At 39.8% G+C, this 10240-nt stretch overlaps 2 protein-coding genes and 2 long non-coding RNA genes across 5 annotated transcripts; 2 read left to right on the top strand and 2 right to left on the bottom strand.

The window, feature by feature from the left end:
• LOC134184476 (uncharacterized) lies at positions 1–2799 on the bottom strand. The gene is made up of 8 exons (XR_009970668.1): positions 2711–2799; positions 2383–2645; positions 2156–2286; positions 1999–2093; positions 1745–1942; positions 1469–1609; positions 1287–1399; positions 1–563 (listed from the first exon to the last, which is right to left on the bottom strand). It is a non-coding gene; the product is annotated as an uncharacterized LOC134184476 (long non-coding RNA).
• A 103-nt stretch (positions 2800–2902) lies between these two features.
• Positions 2903–4212, bottom strand: LOC134184371 (uncharacterized). 2 transcript variants are annotated; one of them, XR_009970652.1, is made up of 3 exons: positions 4009–4146; positions 3184–3814; positions 2903–3124 (listed from the first exon to the last, which is right to left on the bottom strand). XR_009970652.1 is itself a non-coding variant. In XM_062652047.1 (3 exons), the coding sequence occupies exons 1-2, from the start codon at positions 4210–4212 to the stop codon at positions 3588–3590; spliced, it is 438 nt and encodes a 145-aa protein (XP_062508031.1). In that variant the 3' UTR covers positions 2903–3124; positions 3184–3587. The 2 variants fall into 2 exon arrangements, 1 of the variants encoding a protein (XP_062508031.1); XM_062652047.1 differs by having other exon boundaries at positions 4002–4212.
• Positions 4213–4366: 154 nt separating this feature from the next.
• Positions 4367–5091, top strand: LOC134184373 (uncharacterized). Its single transcript, XR_009970653.1, has 3 exons — positions 4367–4501; positions 4556–4763; positions 5005–5091. It is a non-coding gene; the product is annotated as an uncharacterized LOC134184373 (long non-coding RNA).
• A 34-nt stretch (positions 5092–5125) lies between these two features.
• Positions 5126–7317, top strand: LOC134184372 (uncharacterized). Its single transcript, XM_062652048.1, has 8 exons — positions 5126–5247; positions 5326–5373; positions 5454–5492; positions 5562–5600; positions 5658–5783; positions 6692–6785; positions 6852–7067; positions 7139–7317. Exons 4-7 carry the CDS (start codon positions 5571–5573, stop codon positions 7064–7066), a joined length of 465 nt encoding a protein of 154 aa, XP_062508032.1. The 5' UTR covers positions 5126–5247; positions 5326–5373; positions 5454–5492; positions 5562–5570; the 3' UTR covers position 7067; positions 7139–7317.
• The last annotated feature ends 2923 nt before the right edge of the window (positions 7318–10240 follow it).

Here is a 10240-nt window from a genome sequence, read left to right as displayed (position 1 = left end):
TGAAGACCATTTCTTGAGTATTTCACAACTCAATCACACTCAATAATGTCAGGAAATCGAGACACAAAAATACAGCTTGAACCTAACATTCTCATACAGACTACTTGAGCTGTTATGTCTCCTACAGGAATTGCTACCAGGTCCTGAGTCTCTTGAGCAGGAAGTAAATGCTTTCCGATCAGCTCCTGAAGATTACTGCAAGCATCGACAACATCGGTCATGCAGTAATTATCATTATGCAATAATGGCCACTCCTCCAATTTAAGCCGTTGAATAACAGCAAACCGTTCACATCCAAAAATGATAAAGAGTAATACATAATCAAACAACAGCTGTTCTTCATGACATTCAGTAAATTCAACAATATAAGAATTTTTCTTTGTCACGTGACTTTCTTGGATTGCATCACATGACCAGCTAGTTTCAGTCTCCCAACAGTTTTGACAAGCGAACCACAACAAAGTTCCTCATTGCCAAGCCTCCTCAAAACAACATTGATTGGGTCAACAAACAGATCCGGTAGACAAAAAACTTTCACAGAATCTTCCACTTCAAAAAGGGACCTAACAAAAACCACAAATATATAGGCATATATAAACAAACAATTCAAAAAAAATTTATAAAGAAATCAAGCCACATACAAAACAGAGATCGAGCTTCATATACTTCATTCAATGACATATATATGATGTTGTTTAGATTAAGACCGTTGATATTAACTAGAACAAATCCCAGTTCTCTTAGAAAACATGCATATATGGGATAACATTTCTGCTACAACAAAAGAATGTTTTGATGTAGAAATCTGACAGCACAGTTTCTAAATCAGACTCATCGGTTCCAAAATATTTGATGCTGTATCAGAAATGTCAGCAAAATTTCAAACTATTTATTCTTGTAGTTTTCAAGGCTACAATTCAATCGAGCCAATAAATATTTCCTAACACTTGATACTCTGTACTACACAGAAATCCAATACTTTAGGTACAAATTTAAAGTTTACACTGACTGCAGATGAGAACAAAACAGATATAGATGTTCAGGTAGCAACCGATGTCTGACGAATACGTTAGTTGTGACCTGCTAGTACAGCAAAATATAATTTCTATAGCCCACAACATGCTCACAAGTCACACTCGTACACTCAATAAAGAGATCTGCTTTGCAAATCTTGAGATCTTCAGTCAGTCGCATATAAACAGATAATTTAGAGATGTAGACAAATGGAAACTTGAATTATCTAATTAGCATTACTATTAATTGATAATTATGTTAAGCTTACATACCATATCAGTCCAAATTTTGTAGCCAAACAAACTACAGGTGGTGCTAATAGCTGGTCAGTCAGTGATGGTAGCACATCTGAAATGGTCTTAATGATCATAACAACTGATGCAACCTAAATCCCACACAACAATCAAAAGTTACAAGCAAGCAGCTTGGTGGGGTAATTCACAGTTATGTATACCTGGCTGCAAACAAATCGTGTGCCGTGTACAAACTTTTAAGAACTCCATTTAGGGATTCATACCAAAAGCAGGAATGACCCCACAAAGCACTTCTCGCAAATGCTGCAGAAGGTGTACTTTCATAGTCACTGCTTTTGTGCCTATATATAAAGAGAAGCTCGGAGTTCAAAAGATAAGACGGATGTATTAGGATGTATGCACTCATTCCAATGAATCAGAGAATCAAAGGCATGGTATAGCTTAAACACAGCAATTAATACGAAACACGTGTATACCATATAAAACTTCATAAATTTGATAAAACTTCAGCAGCAGTTTATGAGCCTCTTCTATTTGCTCTCTTGATATATAACTTTGATAAAGCAATCGGCAACCAATCACCAGCAAAGAATAATGGACAAAGTATTCTGTTGGAAGAACTCCACGTAAGACAGGCAATGACCAATGGAATGGCCAGGAGCGAAGCTCATTAGCTGCACAATGTACTGATTAGATGTCAGTCTCAACAAAATCTTAAAGAAGTACCTACCTTTCCCAAGTATAGAATTCCTTCATAGTGTGTGGACTGCAATTGATAACAATCGGTGGACATATGGAAAGAAGGCGTCTATCCAGAAACACAACCTGTTTCCACAAAGAAATGTCAATTAAAATAGTAACTAAAATAAGACAGTTGATCTCTATACCTTATCACCAATAAAGTAAGATTCAGATTGTTGAGTCAACCACATATCAAGAAGTGCCCGAACAATGCCGAGATACACTACATGCATATAATCAATTGTAACATTGTCGACCATGTTGAAACCCGGTGCTGCTATTAAAGGAGAAACCACAGGAAGCACACCACGACATTGCAAAATAATGCATAAAGTAACAACACAATAAAAAAGAAACAAAAAACTATACGTACTGCTGAATTAGTTGCTGTTGCAGTTAGAACATCTTGTTTCATAGATTCATGCGTTCTTCTCTCTAAAGTACCATCGTACAGCCAGTACCGATGTAAATGGTCATCTCCAATAGTCATTCCAGGATGGTAACCATAGCAACATGCAGCAATGCCATTAACAATTTTCATGCACAGTAGCATTGCCCTAGCTGGGAGGTCACATGTCACCAAGACAAGGCGAGCTCTACAACGCTGCATTCCTCTAGCAGTCTCAAATAGAGCACCTACATTGCCCATACATAATATGTCAAAAATACCACTAACTTCAACACTGTAACAAAATTCATACCTTCACTTGAAAGCACACCAATTTGCTTGATGAGAGGGTCAAGAAAAGCTTGAATAGGTGACTTCCCAGGCTGGAACCACAAAGCATACAAGATGAAATACTTCAAAGAATACCTATAAACACTACACAGTAAACAAATATACTGACTTACTAATGGCAGATATACTAATATGCTGCATACTCTACCGAGATTTAGGTGAGAGCTCATCCACGATAAGGTATACTGGCCAAAGTGAACCACTTCTCGATGTTTCCAAATAGAAACTCCATCAGTGTTTAAGGTCAGTGTTATATTCCAAAGTGTCTGGGTGTGCCCAATCCTAGTCATATACCTGTAGCTAGACCCACTGGTGATGTCAGAAAACAACGATTGCTCCTCAAAGTTTCTTAGCAGCTGAGAGCAAAAAGCAGGGTCTGCAATAGAAAGTAAACAATATAATGACAGAAATGACAACTATTATCAAAATGCCTACCACAGAATAACTGTCCAAGAGCAGTTTCAATATTAACGTAAGGACTAGAAACTCAAGAGGTCGACACACACCAAGGCACTCAGGATGTCCACAGTGTTGTTCATCCTCTTGCATTATGGTGTCACAGTTAGAGCAAACAAGTCTCTTTTCATATTTAGACATGGCAGATTGCTTCCTCCAGTGAGACTTGAGCCTGTATAGTGATGTAAACAGTTTATACCCTGGAGGAAAGTGAGCAGTAAGAAGCTCGACTATATCTTCAGCAGCCTTCTGAGATATCTTATGGTAAACCAGGAACTCCATTATAAGGACTGCATTCAAATTTAACGTCAATGGACAGCCAGAAAATATTCTTTCATCTGCATTTGTGTCAACATTACCATCACAACTTGCAGACCCATAATTTACTTCAGGCTCTTCCAGATCAAACTGAGAGTGGCCAGCAAAGAAATGTTCTGCCCAGTTCCATCTGTCAGATCCTTCTCCTTTGTCAGAATCATTTGACTACACAAGGAATCAGTGTCTTCTTGACAATCTTCAGGTAGGCCGGTGCTCTCTTGCTCAATTGAAGATACAGACTCAGTTTCCACCGAGACTGAACACTGTGACTCAGCATCATCGGGTACATTTTCTACAGACATCATTGACTGATTAATATCAGGTGAACACAGAGATGACTTTAAGTCTCAACATAATAAAGAAAACGCCCAGCATATGACTACATGTATACAATTGCTCTTGTCTGACAATTAAGCTAGTTAATCAAATCAATCCATCTCTATAAATAAAAACTAAAGTATTCCCATATAAAGACTTACTACTCACCTGCTTCTCTGTTACTGTTGCCAGGTGACCACTGAAGAAAGGAAATGTCTGTTGTCGTCTCATCTTCCAAATTTCAGAATCTTTTGGTAGTTCCTTTTCTCGATAGATTGCTTCCTCAACTTCAAGTCTCATTCTTCTTGGCATCATCTCCGTGTTCCGAAGATACTCTCTGTAGGGACCACGCTTTCCTCCAGACGCCATCATCTAGGAACCTTCCATATGTGCTTTACCTCCCGTATGTGCTTTACCTCCCGTATGTAAAGTTGTCAAGTTGTCAACTGCCCGTTGGAATGAAGCAACAGCGAATCGGTAGTCGCTCTCGCGTAGTGTTTGTCGGTGATTTCAGATTCCACGTGGTCTTTTGACGTCTTGTGTGTCTTTCAATCTCAATGTCTGCAAAGGATCGAAGAAAGAAAACCCGTCCAGCCACTATAGCTCTTGCCAACTACGAAGTGGATTCCAATTTGGGCGACGATAACGGTAAAGTGTAAAGGTATAACTGCTATACCTATATATAATTGTATCTAGAAATATGTTTGTTCTGCAGAAATGGAACACGATCCTGGCATTAGAGGATTGTTTCCCCAGGGCAACCAAACTCGAACTGTTTTCAGATCCAAGTCTTGGAAATTGAGGAGCGCGAACTGCGACGAAATCGCTTACGTACTGTACTGTTACAGTCGGAGATCCAGTAATGGCTTATTGGAGCCCCATGAAGAAGTTTTATGACGCAAGAGTCGTCGAAGTTCCTCGCCGTAAGTTCATAAATTTTATTGTAAATTTTATTGTAAATTTTTCGGTTTTTTGTCTTCAGTACGCGGTTATGTACGTCATCATTCTAAGTAGGTATAGATGTCATCTTGTAATTTTTACATTCTGTGTCAGAAGTACACTGGCAGCTAACAGTGTCTTGCATCCTTGCTGTTTGTAATGAATGTTGTAGCAATTATTCTGTCATATGATCACAAAGTAAACAAACATTGTTTCTTTCTCTAGTGTGCAGTTCAGGGGCAGTCAAGAGGCAACTTGAATTAGATACCAAGGTCATACATTTTTGTTTTTAGATAGCTGCAGGTAGTATCAATTCGTATTTTGAGCAGGAAGTCTCTGAAGTAGTCGAGACAAAAAAGAAGAAGAAGAAGAAGAAGAAGAAGAGCAGTGCAGCTGTTAATTGAAGCCCGGAGGGAGGCATGTGTCTCAAATAATGCTTTCTTACTCAAAGCTGCAGCTGACTTTGTGGTAAATTTCAATCATAATTGCTGCATGTACATTCCTAACTGGTACTTCAGGCAGATTAGTTCTTTTTTAAATATTTAGTGCAATGATGATTTGGAAGACTCTGAACCTTTTAGTAAAAGTGGCCAGGTAGTCATATACTTATTACAACATCACCATGGTGCGTATAAGTTGGATCCAATTCTGACACTTTGGCTTTCTATGTTCAGACAAGAGAAAAATCAAAGGAGTTACTTGAATCTAGCAAAGTTGGTTGCTTTGCCTTCACTGATTACCTTGCAGTGATGATTATAATGCTTGTGATTGATTCTGCTTAGTGCCTTGATATGAGTGATATTGTCTATGGTGAACGTGATGTAAGACTTTTTTTGCTTTAATTTGAGCATAAGATTTCTGACTGCTTCTGTTTCTAGCCATCTCCTGAGGAAACAGGCCAAGTTGCAATCATGGTTGCACTGCAGTCATTGGAGAAGCATGTGAAGGAGGTCGTTGAGAGAGTATGCAATATTGAAAAAATCCTAAAGGATGCCAAGTCAAAAGTGAGTTTCGTTGCTTTTTAATAGCCAGGCAATTTGTCTTACATTGTGGCTACCCACACTGAGTTGTTATGATTTGGCCTAGTAGTGGTGTACGACAATGTGAGTCTCAAAACACTTCTCCTCGTCTTGTCCAGTGACTGCTCTAAAGCAGTGTAAAGTTGATCAGATGCTTTTGAACGATGTAAAACTAGAAGCGTCACTGCATCGATCATTCTTCCCTAGTATGTAATCAAAATGACCACAAATGACCACCTTTGTTGGCAGTAGTATTCACATTTGTTTTTTAGGTGGAGCATACAGTGGAATGTATACTTTATAGCCAATTTTCTAGGTGGTCTGGTCATCTGTGGTTGTCTTGATGACATAGAGTAAGACAACGCTTTACAGTAATGCTAGTAGGTTTGCCTCAAATATGTCTGTTTTGAACATTTACCTTATCCTATTCTCAAGCTGCTATGCATTGCAAGGTTAGGGAGGAGCTAGGTTGTATGTGAAGTTTCAATTTGCTTTGTCTAAAACATCACATATTTGAAGACTGGGCAAACAACATGCAGCATCGATGTACATCTTACTGTTTTCCAAAGCAGTTATACGTACTCATTTTGTACAATAACTTGTGCAAATTGCGTGTTTGCATGGAATTTGTGTTGTGCGAGTCAGCAAGACGTGTACTTACATTGCAAGTTTGAGGTGTATGGTAAATGCATGCAAGTATTTTATTGCCCACACTTTAGAATTCTTTAACTGTTTGTGTTTTCTTTTGGAGTAGGTTGTTAGTTATTGTGTATGTATCCTCTTTCTTGAATATTGTAGAGACTATATGACTGCATGTTGGGTTCTATTACAGTACTTGAAATCTGTGATTTTTACTATTTTTATAAACTCGCAAATTTCTCTATTGTATGTAGTCTCTTGCTACCCATACTCCAACTGCTGGTGAACAAGTAACACCTCAACAGTATGGCAGTCCAAAGAAGGCAGTGCTTTCTGATGAAACAGCTTGTACGTTACAGATGATATTTCAGTTTTCTTCCAAACACTAATGTTGTTCCATATTTCTGTTCTTAGCAAGTACCATCCCAGTTGGTGATGTGTCTTGCAGTGTTTTTGTGGACAAAGTAGCACTGAGAAGGGTGGAGCTGAAGTCGGGGCGGAGGAACCAGCTGGCCTTATTGCTTCTTGACATTGTATTTGAGCCTGCTGTCTTGGGAGCCTCTACTTGCAACGGTTCACGTGACCAATCAAAACAGCCACTAGATCCAAAGATACTAGAAGCCATCTGAAGTATGACAACACGCAAACTGTAGAGTAAATTGTGTCAGTCAGCATGATTGTTGTTGCATTTGTTGTTCTAGGTCACTACTTCAAACTCTTCCCTCAGTCAAAGGAAGACAATCTCAAAGATTCATGGCAAAGATGGGTAAGGCCATCACTGACAAAGGCCTTGCATGTGGAAAGAAGAACGTTGAATAGTCAGTTACTTTTTGTAGAGTTGAGACTGTTCAGTTCAATAGTGAAGTATAGGTGAAAACCATTCAAACCTGTCGTCACAATGCGCATGCGTGTATTTCCTCGACGTCAAGTCACAGCAATCACATAACGAGATTTATAGGAAATTCGGTCAGTGGATGGTCCGGCCATTTAATTTTCTACATTTCAATTTTTATGTTTTGGTTTTTTAATTTGACACAACGTTGTGCCAGTGAATACCTCGGTCCCTAGCTGTATAGGTACGTGCATTGTACACAACACGCTACCTTTACCGTAGATGAACCGGTTGGAGGGAAATGCTACGAATATCTAGCTCTACTAGATATGTACTGTACCTAAATAGGCTCCGCCCTAGCAGATCGCCGAGTTGGCAACCGTGGTGAAGAAGTATACAAATTCGTTTGTTGTCTAGGAAAAATCGAGACACATATAAAACATCGAAACCGTCAACCTATACTACAAGTAGTAGACTGCGCGCTTTACGGGCACACTACTAGGCCTACACGGTACCATACAAGGGTGGGCGTGGTACTCTGTAGCAGGTCACATTTCTTCATTTCGTCGGACACGGAACTACCAATTGTGTTTCCATCTGCCACAACCCAAGGTGCTGGAGCCTTCTCGTCACGCATCTTGGTTGCAGATATGAACGTACGCGTCGACAATGACAGCCCAGACATCACCGAGTGACACGGTAGAACTCTACAATCATTGTCTAACACTATTGACTCTAGTACAGTAGCTATACGCAGCATTGGCATAGTAGTCTACTTAGTAACTAGCTGTAGCTACATGTATGACCATGTTCTTTCAGTTGTAGCCGCACACTGTTCTACGTTAGTTGAGTTAATTAATTGAGTTGAGTTGAGCAAATAGATTTCAGTTGAGTTGACTTCAAATAGAGTTCAGAAGGCGTTTTAGAACGATGGACGTGCATGTCTGTTTGCTTGGTGAGTTGTGCGTGCATGTCTGTTTGCTTGGTGAGTTGTGCGACGTCATGCAAATGAAGAAATGTGACCTGCTATAGAGTACCACGCCCACCCTTGTACGGTACCGTGTAGTGTGCTCGTGAAAGCGCGTAGTCTACTGCTTGTAATAGATTGACGGGTTCGATGTTTCAATTGTGCCTCGATTTTTCTTAGACAAGGAACGAGTCTGTAGACTTCGTCACCACAGTTGCCAACTCGGCGATCAGCTAGTGCGAAGCCTAGCTAATTAGCTAAATACATCTGTAATATATATTCGTAGCATTTCCTCTCCAATCGGTTCATCTACGGTAAAGGTAGCGTCTTGTGTACAATGCACGTACCTACATTGCTAGGGACTGCAGTATTCACTGGCACAGCGTTGTGTGTCAGAGTGGAGTTGTCAAGAGCTGCCAACGTGGTTTGGCACGTGACGGAAAGTAAAGTAAAACCAACACCTGCTTGTGTGTTGGAAACATGATCTCCTAAGACACGCGCACGAATGAAAGCCCCGCTGAAACCCCTGCTGTGTCTAGTGTCTTGGGTCTTTTCAATTATCTATTTTCTATTTTCTATTCATGTTAGAAATAGAAAAGCAAACTGCGCGTTCAAGTTTCTAGTTTTGAGCACATACGTGCCTAAAAATCAAACTTTAAAAGATAAATCTAAAGATCACAAGAATCAAACATCAAAAGATGAAAAACTATTTTACAAAAATAAAAATAAAAATAAAAATTAAAAATTAAAAGTTAAAATTTAATAAAAAAAAATTTTAAATAAGAATGCAAGCAAAAAATTAAAAATTAAAATTTAAATATCAAAATTTTGTAAAAAAATAACTAAAAATTAAAAATTGAAAAATGAAAACATGAAAATTGAAATGTAGAAAATTAAATGGCCGGACCATCCACTGACCAAGGGACATCTCTAGATACAGCAATATTGAAATCTGTCCATGAAGGCACCAGTTGGCTTTCTTGAGATGTACCCAACGCGGTCTCGATCTCTTCCTCTGTTGCTAATCGGCAAAGAATCCAAGTCATGTCGCGGCGCATTGATTCTGCAATGTGAGTCGACAAACACTGAGCACTATCCAGTGCCGCGATGTCTATCTTGGTCGAAGTACCACCTTTTCTTCGACCCGCATTGTAGTGATCAAGCTCCACAGGCGAAGGGTGCAGTGTACGCTCCCTAGTAGGCTTTGATGGCCCTTTTGGCAACGGTACGGCTACGTCGCAATTGCGAGAAGATCTTTGTATAACTATTTCATTAATGCAATGGGTGGTTCCAGCTCCGGTACGCGTCTCTTCCATGATATCATTGTTGTCCCAACAAAACACGGCTGGGACATTTGGGATGATATTTGAAGGGAGTTGGGAGTTTCTTGACAACTGATTTTGTGCAATAGCTGTTTCCAGCAGCTGAAGCTGAGATATGCTAATAGCATGGCCAAAACGATTTAGTAGTTGTACAAGCTGAGTGCTGCCAGTCAAATGATGAACAGTGACTGCCAAAGACAGGTGTTTCGGTGGCTTAACTCTTCCATTCGTAGAGCAAAAAATAATATCTTGAGCTATGGACAATACACGGCGTTTATGATAAGGTGAAGTAACAGTGAGATGAGAAGAGAAAGCAGATGATAATTCATTTTCACTCTCTTCAGGACCTAGAAAAATGTCAACAAATGGACCTTAGATGAATGCATCAACCTACGGAGTCAGTGCTTACCTACGACAAGCCAAGCAAGAAAGTTGAACAAGGCGGCAGGAACCGATCGAACGACGTCCGAATTTTCGACATCTTGTGGCCCTGGTGGCCATGGACTAGAGGGGATATCTAACATGACGTTCCTCAGACAGGCGGCTGTGTGGAACGCATCCGCAACATCTGTTTGCGAATCTCTTGGCGCAGTCCAATCTATATCAATATCTGCAGCTGAAGAATCATCTTCATCCTCTGTTTGAGAAAGACGCGTGTCGTAAAACTCTTTAAGGCGAGCAC

This window comes from Corticium candelabrum, chromosome 9 (genome assembly GCF_963422355.1).
Source record: "Corticium candelabrum chromosome 9, ooCorCand1.1, whole genome shotgun sequence".
NCBI lineage: Eukaryota > Metazoa > Porifera > Homoscleromorpha > Homosclerophorida > Plakinidae > Corticium > Corticium candelabrum.
This window is presented reverse-complemented; position numbering and strand designations above follow the sequence as displayed.